This window comes from Indicator indicator, chromosome 5, assembly GCF_027791375.1.
Source record: "Indicator indicator isolate 239-I01 chromosome 5, UM_Iind_1.1, whole genome shotgun sequence".
Lineage (NCBI taxonomy): Eukaryota > Metazoa > Chordata > Aves > Piciformes > Indicatoridae > Indicator > Indicator indicator.
Genome location: NC_072014.1, coordinates 11251442 through 11271999, shown reverse-complemented (window position 1 = coordinate 11271999; position 20558 = coordinate 11251442). Strand labels below are relative to the sequence as shown.

The following is a 20558-nucleotide window of genomic DNA, read 5'->3' as shown; positions in this document are numbered from 1 at the left end:
TGCATTTAGTATGAACAAACTTTCTCTGCTTGAACTTTGCAAAGAAAAATTAAAAAGACAGTTTCAAACCATCACAAAACTTCAAGCAGAAAGCTTCTGCCTTCTGAAAGTCTTGGTTTCTGCTTATGTATTTATGGGTTTGTGCTAGTGCCTTTCACTATTTAATTGGGTCCTGGTATTGAAAAGCAGGAAGGAAAAAAACCTCATTTAAAGAAGGAAATCCTGATTTCCAGTTCACAGAGAAATACTGCTGGGACCTGTACACCTGATGAACCTTAACGGGTAGAAAAACTGCCAGGGAATGTAACGTTCTCTGGAATCCTCCTAGCTCTTAGAGATTATGGTCTACCAACTCCTACTCATAGTTTAAATGTAACTCCTACTCATAGTTTAAATGTGAAAAACCTACTCCTTAATTTTTGCTGTAATTTCTAGCTTTCTGAGGCTCTAACCTGGGAACACAATCTTTTCTGAGCTCAAGATTCTTTTCTTTGCAATAATTGACTATTCGACTTTACAACAAATATTTAACTACTACTACTTACAGAACAGGTGAGCATTGACCAGAACCTGTTACTGGATAGTCAGGCTTGATGATGCTCAAGTGAATACTGGTTGGAGAAGCTTAATCAAATTGCAGTGATGTTACTCTAATATTAATAAAGCTAAAAGTGAAAACCTGGGTTAGGATAGTGTGTGAGAGAAGTCTAATAACTCGGAAGCCTCTGTTCAGAAATGATTGAGACTTAACATTCAATTAATAGAATCATAGATGGGTTTCAGTTGGAAGGGACACTTAAAGGAGGGATGTCTTCAACTAGAGCAGGTTGCTCAGAGACCTATACAACCTGACCTTGAATGTTTCTAGGGACAGGGCATCTACTACCTCTGTGGGCAACCTGTGACTGTTTCACCACCCTCAGCATAAAGTTTCTCCCTTATCTAATCTAAATCTTCCCTCTTTCACATTAAAACATTATCTCTTGTCCTGTCACAGCAGGCCCTGCTAAAAAGATTGTCCCCATCTTTCTTATAGGCCCTCTTTTAATACTGAAATACTACAACAAGGTCTCCCCTGAGCCTTCAACACTCACTTGAAAATTTTACTCTCTAGATTCTAGATTACCTTGTGATTTATAATTTTTTTTTTTTTTTTACTATGCAGTAGGCAGCTCCCTGAGAAACTTGAGCTTCAATTTCAGATCAGCCTGCCTTAATGTCAGTAAGGCAGAAGCTTCAGTCCTCAGCTGAAAGGCAATAATAAAACCCTATGAACCTACGTTGCGCATACAATCTTTCTGATACAGGTTTTCTATTGTCTGCACTAGACAGAAAAGACACAAACCTCTGTTCTTTGGAGTGATAGCTATGGAGAAGGGGAAACTGGGAAATCAATCAGGAATCCCAAAAGTCTTGGGGTAGTGTCCCACAGTTATTTTCCATCTAAACTTGTCTTAATTATAGTATGTCTATTTTAAAATTCTTTTTATTCTCATGATCATACTAAACCTCTTCCTAAGTTTGTCTGTCGCTTACTCATGATACTGAGTTGAGCATGTCTTAGCAAGGAGGCTTAGGTACCACTCTGGAGCAATTGCATGTTGCTTGTTAGAACAATGCATCCAGCCCATGCTTTTGCTCTTGGATGAACTATTCCTGTGACCATCATTCAGTTAGTTAGCTGCCATTTTTACATCTCCTTGTTGTGCCTATGCACCCAACAGCCCTAGGAGAGTGAGATACCTGCACTTGCTCCCAAAAATGTGTTTTAAGCACAGTAGGTCTAAGAGCATGATTTCAAACCACATGCTCTTATCCAAACTTTGTAATTCTCTTGCTGGGAAGCTATCAATTAACTTTGTTCTCCATGACTAAACAAGATGTTCTTAGCAATCAGGCTTGGAAGTTTTGGCCACCTTTGCCACCTTTGCTCTGTTAAGGAGGTCTGGGCACAGCAATGACTGAAATACGGGTTTACTTTGTTTTTAACACATTTTATGCTGGCTAAATGATTCTGATTTTTATGTTGCTACTCATAGGCTTCAAGATCTCCTTCCAATACATATGAAGAAAGGGAAGTACAAATGTTCTCTAAGGTGTTTTGAGTTGTCAATATTGCTAGAAAAGTGAGAATTATTATATTACTTTTTGGTCTGGAGGTGGGGGTGTAGAGGAATCCCATCTCAGTGAAATGACTGATAGAATGATAGTTGCTTCAAGTGAGGCATGGTGTTTCTGGGCTTTCAGTGTCTTTTCTGCAGGAAAAACTGACTCCATCAGGAGATGGTGAGAATTTTTAAAACAATCATCTGACTCCTATTTCACCTATTACTCATGAAAATAAGTCTTAATTTACCCCATGTATTTAGAACATAATTTGGGGGGGGCTGACAGATGATACTTATGGATTCCCACTGGTCTAGAGTTGGTTATAACAAGTGTTCACTGCTCAGCTTGTAGGAATCTTAACTTTGAGAATGTTAAATGATTGAAGTAGTATCAGAGACCAAGCTAAACACTCCACTCATGTTAAGCCCTGCAAACCAGACAGGCACTTGTGTCAGCAGCTCTTGTTATGCTTGTGAAACCAGTGTGTGTCTGTAGCACAAGCATTTCAGGGATGTGTCTTGAAAGCTAATAATATCTCTTCCACTTTGAAAGAAATGTGTCAGTACCAAGAAAGGCTGTTGAAGAGGCAAGCTATGATTCCAGACACTGTGTGGACCTGAGCTGGAGAAAAGTGGGGTGAATTGTGAAGTTGACCCCATTTCTTTTTCTTTTTCTTTTTCTTTTTTTTTTTTTTTTTTTTCAAGCTGAGTGGCTGAACTGTTTGCATATCATCCTTGACACAACTGGGTTACCATAACGTATTTGATACTTTAATGCTTTGCAAACTCTAGGGAGGCTTGGAGAAAGACTGCTTTTCTAGTGGGTATTTGAGGAATTTAGGGCTTCTTTTTACCAGGTTCTCAGTCATAGTGCCAGAAATGTCACACTGGGATGAGCAAAGTGACTTCCACTCTCTTTTGCTTCCTGAGAGCTGAGCTTAGCTTATTTTCTCCAAAATTCTAGTGCTCCTAAGGAAGGCTCCCCAGACTGCCAGTTACCACTGCCCATCCCTCCTGTTTCATGCTTTCTGTCTTCAAATATGGATTATACTGTGAACTATGTGGGACATGAGTAATTTCAAGCCTGGGGCCATCCACTCCCACCAAGAACATGAGACCTTTTCTCAAATACCTGCAGGTCTCAGGATATGGTAGCAGGAGCAGAGGTGATATCCCTGACTCAGAGGTGGGCAGAACACTAATTTTGTCCTTATTGGTGGCTATCAAACGCTCATGAGTACTCCAGACAACCGTTGCCTCCTAGTCTTAATTCTGATCGCTATTTGCACTTGCTATCAAGGTTTGAGCCCAAGAGGAAGGTTCCCTTTGGTGTGGGGACCACTAGAGGGCATCAACCACCGCAAGCCCATCAGCTCATCCAGCCCTCATGAAAGTAACAGCCTCAGCTGAGGTGATGCTTCATTGGTCTTCCAAAACACAGACTTGTGTCCATCCCACAGCCAGAATGCACAGGACTCACCTTGAGAAAAAAAAAAGTTTTTTGTTTTTTTTTTTTTTTTTTTCAGATTTTAATGGAGCTCTAAAGTAAAATCTTTTGCAAGCAGCATGAATCTAATCAGAATTTAGGGCAAATTGCTCTGTGCCGTGGTAGTTGGGTTGTGTTTTAATTTTCTTTCTAGTGGGGAAGCTGAACAAGAGAGGAAGGAGAGGAAGCAATGGCAATAGGACTCCTGGGAGCCCAAAGAAAATAATCTGTAAACATAACTATTTAGCATAGGCTCTTTGTTTTCACAGTGGAAATTTATCTTTGTTACTTTATTGTTCACTTTGCCTCCATCCAATTTCTCAAATTAATAGAGCTGAACAACTCAAGATCATCTTAACTTTTTTAGCTTCTTGCCTTGTATTTTGAAATTCTCCATTATTCTCTTCTACTTTTCAGTGCACTGATGAGCAGTGACTGGACTATTTTTAAATAAAGCAAGTATAGGTGTGTAGGAAAGAAATGACCTCTTGGGGCCTCTTAAGAAGTCACAAGACTTATCTTAAAAGAAAAAAAAAAAGTGATAGTGAGACAAGCTATTATCAAGCAAGCTTTGGCAGGTCTGGCCATACTGGTATGTGCAAAGCTAAGACATACACTTGTTCCTTTGTGCTGGCTGCAATGCAACAGGGGAAATTATCTGCACAGAAATAAAGGAGCAACTCACCTCTTCTTCAGCCTTTCGAGCTCCTTTAGAAAATATTTTTTCTGTTTCTCCAATCCATAAAACAGAAGGCTGCAATTGCCTAGCCACCTAAGGAAGTGTGTGGGGGGGAGAAGGTAAGAAGTTGATTAAAATGGCTAGAATTTCATACCTGAATGCCTATAATTACACATTTGAATCCATACTTCTGCAGTTAAAATTAGCCTGCTTGGTGGTTTTATTTTTTTTTTTCCTAGAAATATTCAGTACTGGCTTTACTCACCAGCCTTGGCAAATCAAACTGTTTCTAGTTAGGAATCTAACATTAAAACCACAACCCAAATTGAATAATTTTGACTGCTATGCTTACTTTTCAATTCTCCATCCAAATTCAATCACGGTTCTGCAAAAGGAAGCTTGGACTTGGAGTTCAATGGCAAATGATGGACCACAAGCAGCTTTTGACTGGCTGCCCTTGCCCATAGAATCCCTCCCTGGTGTTGAGGACAATACACATGGGGCAACAGTCAAGACATGGCTATTGCATGAGAAAGGAGGGTACTAATCTTTAAGCAAAATAGGCTGGTATGCAATCTTCTGGCTTGCAAAATCATGTTTAACTTGTACTTTGCCCAAGAATTAAAATGGAACCTGTTAAATTTGGAAAGGGGGTCTCTATAGAAATGGGCTTTCCAGCTCCAAAGTCTGAAGCACTATACCTCTGGTTCACAGCAGGATGGCAGCAATGCTACAGGCTTTTTCACATCTTGCACTCTCCCTATTGCTATAGAAACGCCAGTGGTTTAGACATTCTGCTGCCAAATTTTAATCACTTTCCAGCGGCTCTCAGAGCCATCCTAGTTTGCTCAGCAACAAAAGTGATGGCTTGAGGAGTCAATGGGTAATGAGAAAGACCACGTTCTTCTGTCCTGCTTTCTTTCCTTCCAGTTGAAATTGCTGCTTCCAGGAATGAAGCTTACAAAATTGATAGGTTGTATACATCATAGGCTGAGTGTCTGATTAACAGTCAGTGCAGGAAGAATTAAGCCATGAACATCTTTCTTCAAAGCACTGCAGCTCATTTTTAGGGACACATTTCAGAAGTCCCAAGACTGTGTAAGTCTCAGTATAATAAAAATGGATTGGAGAGAGAGGACAAACAGTAGATGAGAGCCGTTAAACTTGCATACTCTGCTGTGCTACTGATGGGGTGAAGTGGAAACAATGTCATCTTCAGCACGTGACACTTTATTTGTGGTAACTCGTCAGTCCCAGAATATGTGAAGTGGTACCTCCAAGCTCAGTACAGTTTCATAGAGGAAAATGGAGCTTTTTTTCTTTGTTGGAAGGCAGGAACTCAATGCTCATCACTAATAATGAGGATTTAAAAAGTAAAACCACCATAGTATGAAAGATATGAATATCCTGCTGAAACTAGTGTGGACCTCTTTAGTGATGTGTTAATCTGTACACGACTGAAGGGGCAATGTCTTGGTCCAGCAGTGTATCAAGTATACAAGCTGCAATGAAATGACAGATTAAAATTGTACAGCAATATCCTCTACCATTTTAAGGCCAGGTGCTTCTTTAATCCATCTCCTATTCATCTATTTGCCAGAGGCATGTTTGGCATATTCCTAAGCCTGCTCATGCTCTGCAAGGTACATTTGAGAGGGTAAGCTTGTGGCTTTCATTGAATTGAGCAGTGCAGCAGCCTTAGACTAAGGGATTTTTCTGCTGAATGTCCTGCTGGTCAAGGGCTTGGGCATCTGCAGAAAAGGCAAGTCAGTCCTCCTGATTTGCACTTGCAGGTGAATTCAGTTAGTTCCTGGATGTCTGTAAGTAGGCTTGAAGACAAGGGGTGAAAGAGGAGTAATGTCATAGCATGGTCACATAGCAGAGATGGGAGAAGCAACACTCTTCAAAAAATTAAGACAGGGAAAGAAAAACATAGATGCTGTTTTAAGAAGCTCTGAGTTAATTTTAGCAACATAAAGAACCATCTTTTTGTGCACCATTACAAAATCTACTGTGACATGAGGAAACCGACTTGGAGACCCTTATCCAGCTCTGCTAATGGAGGGATTATCACCTGGGGCTTTTCTGATGGTGAAATAACTACTTTTTGCTCATGCTCTGTGTACCTGGTACAGCTGTCAGGAGGGAGATGAAGGAGTGGGGACTGCCCTCCTTGAAGCCTGAATGAAGAGTAGGCTGGCAGCATGCAGTTTACAGACTGTGTGTATGCATTACCACCCTGATAGACTCTGTTGCTGTGGGATCTGCTGTTGCTGTGGTGTTTTCTCCCCACTTCACTCATCTTTATGGCTAAAGAGATGCTGTGCATTTGCTTCTTAAGGAGAACAGTTTTCTTTTGGTATTTTTGCTTTGTGAGGTAATGCAGCTGTATGAAGTCTGGAGAGCTTTGTATCTGTTCTGCAGTACAGCCTCCATACCTGTGTCTGATGTTGCAGTGTGATGTGACAGGGGGCAGTAAGGGTGGGGGAGGTTACAGAGGCTATAAAAGCTGTTGGCAGTGGTTGAACTCTGCTTGTGAACTTCAAAGGGATCCATGTTGTCCTTTCAGTGGGGCCACCACAGCCAGAGGTACAGATCTTCCCCATTTGGCTCACAGATGACTTCAGTGCCTATCAGCCCTCTGAAATAGAGCCCTAAGTTTTAAATCAGACTGAACTTTCATTTTAACTCTTAAGGAAGAATGCTTACTGTCACACCTGTAATCTTTTTTGTGCCCTTTATTTCCCCACCAAGTAAGTGAATAACCTCAATTCTGGCTTTTTTAAAGAGGTAGTTTCCTCTGCTTTCTGTTTTGAGGCAACGATTAATATTTATAAAGTGGCCTGTACTTATTTTTCTGGTGTTGATACATATTAATAGGACCAAAAATCAACACACTGTGTTTGTGTCTTTTTGTTTTTTAAAGACAGATCAGACACCCAGAATCCATTGGCATCTAATTTAAATGGTTGGCAGATATTTAGCAGACTGTATATCCCCCGTGAAAGTGCTTCATCTGAATTATCCATGGACAGTTTGAATCCATGGATAATTAAATGCACTGTACATAATTAATTTGTAATTGAAATTTTATTAGCTTTGCTGCATTCAACAATTTGTGGGAGCTGCCAGCAGATGGCTCCTTAACCCTTCTAATCCCGCACCCAACACCGAGAACAGCTCTCAGCTGGGTGGTGAGGTTTGATTTGCTCAAGAAAATCATGAGTGAAGAAAAGCCTTCTCCTCTTGCTGTCTGTCAACATTCATCAAAGATCAAACAGCGTTTTTGAAAGCCTTGGGTTAAACATTTCAAACTTGAGAGCCAGAGTCTAACAGTTAAATTGTTACACTTGGAAATGAAGAAATTTGATTCTTGTAGGACACATGGGCAAAAGGCTCCTACAAACTTGAAGGCTACAATGGAATTATTTTTTTCAAAAGAACCAAGAGTAAGGTTTTCTGCAAGCTCAAGTTACTGCTGAAAACTGCTCCGTACTCTATTTTGTGTTCACAGAAGTCCTTCAAAGCAGTTAAAGCAGCAAGATGCTGAAATTTGTGATGAGACCTTCTCTGTGGGAGCCTCATCAGGCAAATATTCCAGTGCTACAGTGAAGATGGCACTGTATTCTGCTTTGTTAGAAAATAACTATAAATAGTTTTCCAACAGAATATATTTAATTTTTTGACATTAGGGTGACAGAACATAAAGCTGCTTTGTCACAGAAATAACACTTTATGTTTGAGCAGTGGTGATACTTAACACTTCAAGGGTCTAGGCTTCTAGCAGGCTGAACTGCATCAAGAGAAAATAATTGCTCTGGGCACCTGCAAGAAAGGGTGACTGGATTGTTCCCAAATCTCAGCTGTAATGGAAGAGCTATGTGTGGCATGGAAATGCAAAATACACAGAGACTTTTGTCAGTGTACTAGGGTGAGCTGTACCTGGTTCATCAAACTGACAGAAAAATGACCTGTCCAAAGGTCAGCAGTGGCTAAGAATAAACTAACCTGATTCAGTGGAAAAAAAATTAAAATGACAGACTTCAAAATGATGTTGTCTCTAAATGTTGGGATTATATAATTTACTATTAAACTCCACTATATTCCTTCTTTAATGTAACACTTTTATAGTCACCTCTGACTTGCTGAATAGCATAACCAAATAGCCTGATAAGAGCCCCCTAACAGTGATGGTGTTGAAATATTTCTGCAGCTTGCTGCTCTGTAAACCTCCTTGTTCAGTAGAGGCGGCTGCACAGCACACACTTGAGCTGTTGATACACATACACAATTTCTCTGCTGGTATTTCCTCCTGGCCACCTCTTTCCCAACCTTTTAGCCTGGTCAGTGTTGCACTAATAACGTTTTCCCATGTGTGGCTTTTTGTACAATGTGCTTTCTGTGTGCTGCTATGGCCCTGGTGAAGGACCTGAGAGAGGAGCTGTCTCCCTCTGGTAGTGATTAACCTGATGGCTGCCTTATGGTTGCTAATGGAAGGCCAGGGCTTGTCATTTTTATTGCTTTGGAGTTAAGCCTCATGAACTACCTGCATTTTTCCACTTCTGTGCTGTGGAGTTGTGCCTTCTCTCCTTGAACCTTTCTAGATTTTTGTTTCTGTGCATCCTTCACCATCCCTCTTTGCATCTTTTAGAGAAGCTGTTGCACCGCAGCGGTGTTTAGTGCCCTGATAGGATCGTGGGAGAGCCAAGCCATTGGTTGGTATGAGCTGGCAGAGGGGTCCATGAAGTTCAGGCTGGCTTAACACATGGAAAATGTGGCTTCATTGAAATAGTCCAGCATGTTCTGGTTCATGCTTGAAAGATGAGTTTTGCTCAGGGGACTGCTAGGAAGTGTTTCTATATTAGAGACAGATCCTCCTTTTTCACTGTGAAGCAGAGCCGACCTGGCAGGCTTTGCTGTGTCTTTATAGAGAACACAATTGCTTGGGTTTAGTGTTTGCAGCTTCTCTCAATTGTTTTCCTATTTAGTATTAATATTCCCTACATATCCTTTGGATAGGCAAATTGAAATGGTGGTGTTTTCCTGTTCTGGTATGAGAAGTCATTTCCTCTGTGTGACATTTGAAATACCTGCTTTGAGTAACTCACAGCCTTCTCTTTTGAATCAGGGCTGGTATGTCTCTTGCAAATCTCCTGAAATAAGGGAAGGGGGGAAGAATTTGGCTCTTGCATCTGAAACAAATTAAAGTTTCTTTTTTTTTTTTTTTTCCCAATGCTATTCACTTGTTTAGGGTGTCTCCCATGAAACAATTGCCAGCAGGCAACACTCATTTATGGACAGAGTTTCCTAATGGTGATTTTATGTTTTCCAGAGTTTCCTTTCATTACAGAAACTCAGTTGTTTGCAGATGTGATAGGTAATCAGAAGTGCAAGGTTACTTTACCTTCATCACAGAGCACCATTCATTCTTATTTACTCAATCTTGGTGTTTAGTGACGGTTACGTGGATCATAACACAACAGGAAAAAAAATGTCATATTTCTTGTCATTCACTTGAGGCTGTAAGTGGAAGATCTGTATTCTGCTTGACTAACTCTCCATAAAGGCATTTCTGGAAAGCTGGAATACAAAGCTGGCTTGACAATTGTCAGTTGCTGTTTGCAAAAAAAAAACGGGACCAGAAGCGTTTGATTATGGAGATGTGATGAATCTTTCAGCACTCATCTGCGTGCAAGGCACTTTAACAAGGTGTACTATGGTGTCTCAGACTGAGAGCTGTGAATATTAAATATTATGTGTCAGCTGCAAGATGCTATTTGCTTTCATGGCTTGTCTGCTCTATGTCCCACTGTATATTTCAGTCTTACAAAAATCCAAATATGTTTACACCAGGCTTTTTTCTTTTTCTTTTTCTTTTTCTTTTTCTTTTTCTTTTTCTTTTTCTTTTTCTTTTTCTTTTTCTTTTTCTTTTTCTTTTCTTTCTCTTTTTCTTTTTCTTTCTCTTTCTTTCTCTTTCTCTTTTTCTTTTTCTTTTCTTTTTCTTTTTCTTTTTCTTTTCTTTTTCTTTTTCTTTTCTTTTTCTTTCTCTTTCTCTTTCTCTTTCTCTTTCTCTTTCTCTTTCTCTTTCTCTTTCTCTTTTCTTTTCTTTTCTTTTCTTTTCTTTCTCTTTCTCTTTCTCTTTCTCTTTCTCTTTCTTTCTCTTTCTCTTTTTTTTCTTTTTCTTTTTCTTTTTCTTTTTCTTTTTCTTTTCTTTTTTTTTCTTTTTCTTTTTCTTTTTCTTTTTCTTTTTCTTTTTCTTTTTCTTTTCTTTTTCTTTTTCTTTTTCTTTTTCTTTTTCTTTCTCTTTTTCTTTCTCTTCTCTTTCTCTTTTCTTTCTCTTTCTTTCTCTTTCTCTTTTTCTTTTTCTTTTTCTTTTTCTTTTTCTTTTTCTTTTTCTTTTTCTTTTCTTTTTCTTTTTCTTTTTCTTTTTCTTTTTCTTTTTCTTTTTCTATTTCTTTTTCTTTTTTTCTCTTTCTCTTTCTCTTTCTTTTTCTCTTTCTTTTTCTTTTTCTCTTTCTTTCTTTTTTTTTTTTTACCATGGTAAATAAACTTTTTGGGGGGCAAATACCAGTGTTCACTTCTCCTTAAGGAATTTGTTTTCTCAGTGTGTGGTCCATGTTTGCTTCGGCTTGGGTAACAGTAGATTCCTACAAATCAGGATATGAAAGATTCTGTATCCTGCAATTCTTTATGAAACTTTACCCCTAATATAGAAAGAATTTCACTTGCTGCAGCTTGTGTCTATTGCTTCTTGTCCTGTTGCTGCGCAGCTCTTGGAAAAGTCAGGCTCTGTTCCCTGTATTGTCCTGTGTAGTCCCTGAAAAGACCAGGTAGGCTGCTCCTTGCTCCTGTTTTCTTTTAAGCTGAAACAACTGGGTTTGTTCTGCTTACCCTCATGCACTCCATCCTTGTTGTCTTCACAGCTCTTCACTGGACCTACTTGCTGTCAATGCTTGTCTTGTAACAAGGTAGCCCAGTACCAGGTGCTGTGTCCAGTTGTGGTCTCATAAGTGCCAAATAATGGGGAATAATTAACTGCTTTAAGAGCTTGACTATACTTTTGCTGATATAGGCCACTATTTGGCTGACTATTTACAGCATGGATACACTCTTGACTCGTGTTAAATATGCTGTCCTTAAGAACTCCTGGTCCTTTCCTGCAAAGCAGCTCTCTAATTGGTAGGCTACATCCAGGACGTATTTGTGCTGTTGCATGGAGTTACTCTATCCTAGGTGCAGGACAATCATAATGGACAAGAGCATTAGGTGTGAAAAAATAGCAACTGATGGCAGGATGAATGGAGTGGATGGTTGCAGCAGGGCTTGAGAGTTCCCAGAGAGAGAAAATGAGACACATTTGTCATTGTCAAGACCAAAAAAAGAAGGGATTGTAACTGCAGAGGTAAGAGCCTCTGTGTGGATGGAGAATTGCTTCCAGCCTGGCTCTGAGAACCTACAGAATCCAAGTCAAAATCATCATCAGATTGAACAAATCAGTGATTCAGCAATAGGGACAGAAGGTGGCAGAGAGAGGTGAAACAACTAAAGAAGTGGAAATTGCACACAGTTGATCTGAATGATGCTAAGACAAGCTAGTGCCATATCTATGAGTTTGCAGAGAAAGGAAGAGGCAGATGATTTATCCCCTGGAAAGAGATTCTCTCTGCCATTTGCTCTGTTGTTCAAGGCACAGAGTTTGAAGGAATACTGCTGTTGCAGCTGGAACAAGCCATCTTTTGATAAGCAAGTGCCTGGACAGCCCTTATTCCGTGTGACTGACTGCAAGCAACTTCCATCATGGTAAATGGAGGTTCACTAAAGTGTCATTGCTGCTTTTGTAAGAGCTGCAGCAGAGATGTGAGTTCAGACCGCTCCCCATGGGGAGGTGTTGGATAACATTTCCATTTGTTTCCTTACATTTTTCCACACTACTGAAGTTTTTATATACCCATATCTAGACTTATGTACATATATTAATAATATATGTATATATATATTCATAATATATATATATACTTGCATATCTAATATGTGCATCTAGTGTGGATTCAATCTCCAGATGTCCCTTCCAGCCTCTGCCATTCAATGATGCTATAGATGTGTGCACATGCTTTATATTCCACTTATTGTATATATTATAGGTATGTTTAGATAAAAGCTTAGTATCCTCAGCCTTCTGTAAGAGCAAAAAAAGCTGCTCTCCTGAATCCTGTGTTTAAAGGCGTTTGGCTCTAGCAGGGTCTAAGTGATGGAAGGGATGGAAAGGATGGTGTGTGCATGGTGCCTGCAGCCAGATGTGTGCTTTGCTGTTGATGAGGGCAGAGAAACTAAGTAGAGTAGGGTGAAATGTGCAGAGCAGAGGGAGGAGAGAGAGTATAATGGCACTAGTTTGTGTCAGGGAGTGCTAGACCCAGTGTTAGTGTGACAGCATCAAAGGTGCATGATCACAGCACTGTCACTTTTCCTTAAGCACTGCTCTGACCAGCAAGGAATGGGGTCCTTGGGGACTGCTTTGCTTTTAATGGCAAAATCTGCTTTTTTTCTGGGGATGGAGGCACCTGTCACAAACTGCTATAATGCTGGGTTTAATAAAATACATCTGATAAATCTTAGGGAAAGCAAATTTCAATCCAGTCTTTTAGTAGGCCTCTGGCATTGGAAAAATATTGCATTTGGCTTTTTCCTAGTGTATGTGCTGTATTTCTGTCTAAGAGTATTTTGTCTGGAAATGTTTAGCAGCTTCCTTCCTTAGCAGAAACACTGAAGACTTAGGATATGGAAGAAAGCCTGCCAGGATAGTGTCTTTTTATTGTGAAGAGGATTTGGAATATGTTCTTTGCAGTTCATATGCCTTCATTCATTTCCAGACTTCTCATATATTTCTGCTAATGTAATCCTGAACTAGGATTCCCTCTTTTGAAAAGCTTTCTGAGAAGTAAACAGTAGTATAGGGGAGAACTGTTCCACAGCAACAGTCTAAGAGGACACTTTTGACCACCCCTGGTCTAGTACTTGATTAAATGCTGCACAACCAACATTCCTGTCTGATGTGCATATAAACAGAAGAAAATTTTCTCTATGACGCTTTTCATATTTACAGTAACACAAAGCTTGCATTAATGTTAATGTGAAAATGATGGATAATATGTGTGATTGCTCAAGGGGCAGTAAATTCTCTACAGAGGTGCACACACTGCCTGTCAACATGTGATTTTGAAAACTTAAAAGCAGGGAAGGTGTTTCAAACAGCGTTGGCAGTCATTTGGACCTTCAAAAGCTTTCCCCTCATATAACTGGTGTGGATGTTCCTCGGTATGGAGGAACTATAATTCAATTCCCTATTTGTTCCACAAAAGATGTGATGAACTGAACAAACTTTGTAGAGAAGTACACAAAACACAGTACCTTGAGAACCATGTGAAGCATCATTTGCAGGCCTGCCTTGCCTGGATATTTCCCAGCAATGTTGGAAGCAGATAAGTTAAAGAGATTTGCTCCTGCTTCTGTGCAGATGGCATGGACCAACATTTTCTTTCCAACCCCAGCAGGTCCAGCTAGTAACAAGGCTTTTACCAAAGGAGCTTTCTCATGTACTATTTGGGAACCTGTAAAAAGTCACATGGCACTATTATTGCTTTCATTTAAATCTGCAATAAAGGTAATAGAATAGTTCTTCCTTTTTTTCTTTACAGTAAATAATTTATAATGTGAATTCATTGTTCCCTTAATGTGGCACAAGAGCCCTTGAGTTCAATTCTGTATAACCAGAGCTGTGGCTTTAGCACGTTTCAGTTAATGTCCCCTTAACCACCCTTGTTTGCACCTTCTGATGGGCAAACTTCAGCTCGAAATCTGTGAGCTAGAATTAATCAGTAAATTTTTTAGGACGGACATGAGATCAGAGCACTGCCACAGAACTGCTGGTGGTGGCTATGGGTACAGACAAGCCTGCTGCTCTGCACAGGGAAAACTACCTTCTCTCAGTTGTCAGGCAGAGGCAGAGTGAGAGGTGTACCTGTGGTTTAAGCTTTGCATTTGGTGTCAGAGCAGATCCTCACTTTTTCTGCAATTGCACAAGGGCGTAGATTCGTGTTGTGTATAGCTCTAGTAGGATTCCTTTCTCCCCTGCTGTCTGAAATGACACTTTCCAGCTTCCCCATCTTTAGAGAAAACAAACTAATGAGATTGTTGGAGCTGCATTTGTCAGTAATCTTGAAACCAGATGTTACCATGTGTTTTTGTCTCTAACTTTTCCATGCACCTCCCTTTTTATGGATCATTTTTCCTCTTAAATGTTACTGCTGTTCAGTGAGCAATGGAGATTCTGTCAGACTAGGCTAGGCCTGCTCCAAAATCCTTCACTGCTGCTATCTCCTCTACACGTGCCGGCTCAGAGTGTGGTGTTAGCTTATCTGCAGAGGAGCTAATGGTATTCCTCAGTCTGGAATATGGCAGATGTATAGAATCACGTATAGATGTATAGAATCATGATGTATAGAATCAGAGAATCAGATGTATAGAAATAATTCAGTTGGAAGAGACCTTTCAGATTACTGAGTCCAGCTGTTAACCCAGCACTGCCAAGTCCATCATTAAACCATGTCCCCAAGAACCACATCTACTCATCTTCTAAATACCTCCAGGGATGGTGACTCCATGCTACACCATCCCAGTCCCCTCAGCTACTCCTTACGTGACTTGTGTTCTGGACCCCTCACCAGCTTCATTGTCCTTCTTTGGACACGCTGCAGAGCACGTACAATATCTGCTAAGGGGAGGATGATCCTTTTCTGTTCCCTTTATTGTGGTGAGCAAATGGAAATGCCAGGATGGCTGGCCTTCTCTTGCTCTGCCAGCAGCAATGACTGCTCAGCATTTCTGAAATTGTTTCAATGGCTGCCCCAGGTAAATTCAAAGAAGAAATATTCTCCATCACCTGGGAAAGCCCAGCAGAAATGCCTGCTTTGTGAAAAGGGAACCACAGAGATTTCAGTGGTTGATGGTGATAGAACTTGTCTTCTCTGCAGCTCTGTCACTGTATGGATTAGGTACAGGTGAACCTTCAGAGATGGAAGTAGCAGGAAATGTCAAATATTTTAACCATATCCATGGGTAGTCCAGTAACACCAATGTCTTGATGCCTAAATGCATCCTGTGTCAGTGATTGTTACCAAGATATGAAAATCTGTGGGAGCATCCACTACTTCTGAAGGTCTTTGAGACTGATGCCCATCAAGACTATGGGGCTTGTGTAGGAAACCAGCCCAAAATATGATGGGCTGTGGAGGGAACCTATGGACTATCCTGGAAAGGTTCTCTGGGTTGATGGAGGGACTGCTAGGTAAGAATGGCGTTTCAAACCAAATCCAGTCAGTCTGCCTATCTGTGTCCTAATGGCTTAATGTCCCAAATAAATGACAATGGACTGAGTGCTAAGATAAATGCCCATTATTCCAGGACTGTGCAGGATGTAGTGAAGTTGTCAGCCACCCAGGCTTTATTAATATTTGGTCGTTCCATACCAATCTATTACTATTACACATAGATTTATTATGAGGGGAGCAGCAGACTCCTCTGTGGTTAAAGATGAAGTATATATTTTACTATTATTTCTCCTTTCAGCTGCTTATAATTTTCTCAATGCCATTTAAGATGGAGCTTTCCATGCCACCAGGTGACTATTTTGAGAAAACTTTCCCTTCTATACATACACTATTATATGATGATTAACTAGTTCTGAGGCCAATTAAGTAAAATGTCATACATAACTTATCATCCAAAAGATGAAACTATTCCTGTGACTTTTTTTTTGGCTCATGCAATCACTTTTTTATTTTATTTTTAAACCAAAGGCATTTTTTCAAACTGCTATTGCAAATACATTGTTTGTTTAATTACCCCAGGGTCTCTTCTCCCTAGATTTTTTAGCCAGGTGTATGAATGGCAGAAAATTTATGGGTTCTCTTTCATCTTGCCTTGTGGGGGTGTTTTGGGGCTTGATTTCACTAGATTAGATGGTGTTAAAACATAGTCTTGAAGGAGTTATCTGATATGAGAACTACCACATTGCACAGTGCAGATGGGGATAACAGCTGAACTCTCTGGGCTGATTGTGGTCAATTTTGCAGCAGACCCCTGAGGGTTCACCCAAAACCACCTGAGAGTGTTTTAGGTGGAAAGAGTTTCACCTGTGTTGAAAGCAAAGGTGCTGCTAGTATCCTATTTGTTAACCTGCCTCTCCAGATTGAGCTGTAGGGCAACAGGAGCATTCTACTTGAAGCTCAAACGAGGCAGACTTGTTTGCTATTGTGCTGAGCTCTCTAGAGCACACAGATCCTGCCTTGGAGCCAGAGCAAGCCAGGAAATGCCTGAGGAGAGCCTCAGGATAGGTATGTACCTAATATATTGTCTGAGCACTGGTCTTTCTGGAAGGAGTGAGAACGGGAGGGAAAGGCAGAAGCTCTGTGTCAGCTTTGCTCTGTTTGCTAGAGTGGGAGGTAGGGAGATATCAGCTGCTCTGCCCTATAAAGGGGAGCAGCAGACAACAGACACAGCCTGGGGGAAGTTATGACTAGTTAAAATCCCCCCCAAATCCCATTGGGAATGGGAAAGGATGCAAGTGAAGTACTAGTAGAAGCCTTTGAGATGGGCATTTCTTGCAGTCACTGGAGTTTGGCTTACTGCCATTCCCAAGTAAAATATGGAATAGATTTTGCATTAAAAGCAAACAACTCCTGATAGATATTGGCTGAGTCTGGCATTAAAACTGCAAGGGCACTTAAAAGTGTTCTCTCCGATGTACAAAATGTATTCAGACTAATTCCTTAAATGATTGCATTGTTTAGTGCTGAGTAACATTAGCCAGCTTGTAAAAGGTAAATTGCAACCTTAGCCCTTCCCTTAACTTGATTAATTTTGATCACTGGAGCTTGTTTTAGCTATTATCTTTCCCAAGCGATTTCCTTTTATGTGCTGCCATTCACAAACTGTTAACATGCAAACAGAGATGGGATGGAAATGCAATACCTGACAATAGCATGTGCAAGCTCCTTTATGCACTATTAAAATGATATGGTCTTCACTCAGAAGGCTTAATTGAAAAACAATTATGCTGCAAAATGCTTTAGATTACGATTAATCAAGCCCTGTCAAAGCCAGTAAAAATGCATGTTGCTGACAGGAAGCAAAGCCATCGCATTCTGCCCTCCAGCAATTTTTGCTGTGCTCTTACCTAATGGCAATATTCCATACAGCGCTATTAGCTGTCTGACATCTGCGAGAGAGGGCATTGGCTCTATATCTATCTGACGAAGTGTGCTCCCCAGATAGCTGTACTCGCCTGTAGGGAGGAAGCATGGGCTTAATAAATGTGACACTGCATTGTTATAAAATGCATAACTCAAGTAATGAAAAACTACCATAGAATACCAAGATAATGTGTTCTCAGCAAGCCCGGTGCTGTCAGGGGACAGGGACTCAAACAGGGCAATATCGCTGTGGAATGTGGCCCTGAGAAATTTGAAAGGTGAACTGCAAAGGCAAATGAAGTTAAACACACTGTGGACTTTACCTTCCAGCCTGTGGAAGGCATTCAGCAGAGCAGTCGCTCTCAAGTAACCTTTTAAAGAAACTTTGTGGAGAAGAATCATTAGCAGCACCATAAATCACACCGCTGGCAAAGGATTTCTGGATTTGGGATTTTTGCAGGGCTGGAATCCCAGTGAACCACGCTCTATCAAAAGGATTTCAAAAAGGGGGAAAAGATATTTTTAACAAGCTTTCCCCTGGCTCCATCATATCTCAGCTTCTCGCTATGTTAGGCGTTTAAGTATGCCACATAATTTGGTGGGGCTCTTTGCTTTGCAGCTCACCTTTTTTGTTAAAACAAAACAAAACCTCCACGAAACAACCCAAGAAAACTCAAAATCCCTGACGTGAACTGAAACGATCTAATCATGCCTCAGCTCCTGTTACAGAGCTATAATCACATTGCTTGCCCTGTCAAAGTCCATATACAAGACATGTTAGAGAACAAAGATCTAGAGGGATGGCCACAAGCTGGAAAACCAGTTGTGTAGCCAATGATTTTTTTTTTATCATAAATTAGATGCCATTATGGTGAATATTATTGGAAAAAATAACAGTATATTGTGTTTTATTGGAGACAAAAAGGGAGAACGCTCGATCTCTCTGAAGCAGAGGTAAATTAGCAGCAGTTAAGAGAAAGTGAAGTTGTAATTTGGGGGCAACAAGGCAGGCAAGCACTGGTGCAACTGCCCCCTCCCCTCTGCTGAAAATTCATTTCAGGTTTTATCTTTTATTTAAGGAGAAATCAAAAAAACTGGATAAGAATTAATCTTCACAGATTTAATTAGAAGGCATCAAAGGGTTTAATTGCAACTGAACATAAATCACAGTGGATATTCTCTGACTAATTTAGATAAGGTCACCAAGCAAATTAGTTCAGTGATGTCGTTTTGTCATAGAGGGGGGACATTTCAGTGCCTTTACTCACTGTGTAGTACAGTTCCACTCTTTGTCCTTTTCCCAGGAACTGGGAGTCAACGACCTTCCTTAAGCTTCAGCCTTGTAAAAGCTGAGCAGATGAGGACTTATTTTTTTCTGCTGGGTTTGACTGTGTCCTCACACCCTTAAAGGAAGGTTTTTTTTTTGTTTGTTTGCTTGTTTTTGATTTAAAAAAAAAAAAAAAGAACGCTAGGTAGAGCTTTAAATGCCTTTAGTATCTTGTTCTGGCAAGGGTAGGGAAGAGAGCTTTGACTGTCTGGGCTACCTGCCTGGACTGCATAGGCCAGCATCTGCCAGGACATGTGGTGGACCTGGCACAGGTGCAGGAAGCCAGGTGAATATTACTTGGCCTCTGCACTTCTGTGCCCAGTATCCTCTGCTGCTGGGAATTAAATCTTGCTAGTGTAACTTGGAGCAGCCCTTGTGTTGCTCTATGCTGCAGAGTAGCCAAAGCTTCAAACCTCAGGGTCAAGGGAAGACGGTCCAAAGCCATCTCAGCTAAATCACAGGCTAAGATGTGCTTTAAAAACAACTGTGGTAGAGAATGTGTTAGACAAATGACCTTGATGGGTGGATGAGGAACTTCTTTGTGATTTTTAATGAGCAAAAGATGGATGGAATACTTGCTAAGTCAGCCTTCGCAGAGGGAGTAAAGGCTCTGAAGGCAGTAACTTCTGCTTTTAAGTTTATATAACATGGTGATGTATGAGAATCTAGCTTTTCTGGCTCAGATACATACTGTACTAACAGCCAGTGGCATTGTGGCTTCCTGATGTCTGCAAATTCAAGCAATGGTGGCCTTTGCAAAAATTGAATCTTGTTTTATTTGGGTTTGTTTTGCCTCTAAGGTTGCTGTGATTTTACTGTATGTCATCAGTGCTTTTGGAGGCGGTCAGACCCCTGTGCTGCCTCAGAGTGATGTGTTTTTTTTTGCTCTGTGTAGAGCATAATTATGCATGTCTGACTGCAGCTAACAGAAACTGGTCAAGAGGACTATTTAATGTAGAACTAAGCAGAGAGACATCTTACTCAAATCAAAGGCCAGATATACCTCAAAGCTTTGCTCAAAGTCCATGGGCAGTCATGGAGGTGGAGCTAAGTGGAGGCAGTCTTCTCTGCTGAATGAACAAATGCTGAAGGTATGATTTTTTGCTCTTCTCTGGGAAATATGCTGGATGGATTATGACCTCTAGTCTGACAGACTTGCACTGTCTTGCCAGTGTCTGGCCACTGCTCCTTAAAGGATGGCCTGGTTGCACCTCAGAGTTGCATGGCATGCACAAAAATCCAAGGCTTCGATGTGTTAGTGCTTGGAGTTAAGCACCAGCTTTACAAAAGGGTCCTGGTTTCAGTAGCAGAAGTGAAATGTGCTAAGCACCCTGCAGAAACAGACTTGATTTGCATATGTGGCTTTAGATATTCAAGTTTGAATGCTCTGAAAGTGTAATTACTGTTGAACTCACTCTTGACTGTAAATGGGAGTCAGTGAACGCTGAATGGCTGGAGATTTGGTTAGATTAAACATCGTATTAGCTGTAAAATGTGTACTTTACCAACATAATCGGAGAGATTCACGGGCTGGGCTTTTATTACTAATCCGTTTTCCACTAGTTCCTCGTACAGAGAATCGATGGTCCTGTGGACAAGAGACATTATTCAAATTCTAGAGCACTGTAAGGAAAACCTCAGTCCTTCAATAATGGAACCGGCTTGAGAGTTGTTTGTTTCCTCAGCTTTATAAATGTGTTTTGTAGCTCAG

General features: G+C 40.5%; 1 protein-coding gene across 1 annotated transcript in view; it reads right to left on the bottom strand.

The window, feature by feature from the left end:
* The window catches only part of IQCA1 (IQ motif containing with AAA domain 1), a 115351-nt gene that overhangs the window by 9899 nt on the left and 84894 nt on the right, over window positions 1-20558 (bottom strand). Inside the window, exons 13-16 of the mRNA XM_054380925.1 lie at window positions 20353-20435; window positions 17505-17612; window positions 13679-13878; window positions 4280-4366 (exon numbers count right to left, since the gene is read on the bottom strand). Of these exons, the coding sequence (XP_054236900.1) occupies window positions 4280-4366; window positions 13679-13878; window positions 17505-17612; window positions 20353-20435 (478 nt within the window). The remainder of the gene's footprint in view (window positions 1-4279; window positions 4367-13678; window positions 13879-17504; window positions 17613-20352; window positions 20436-20558) is intronic.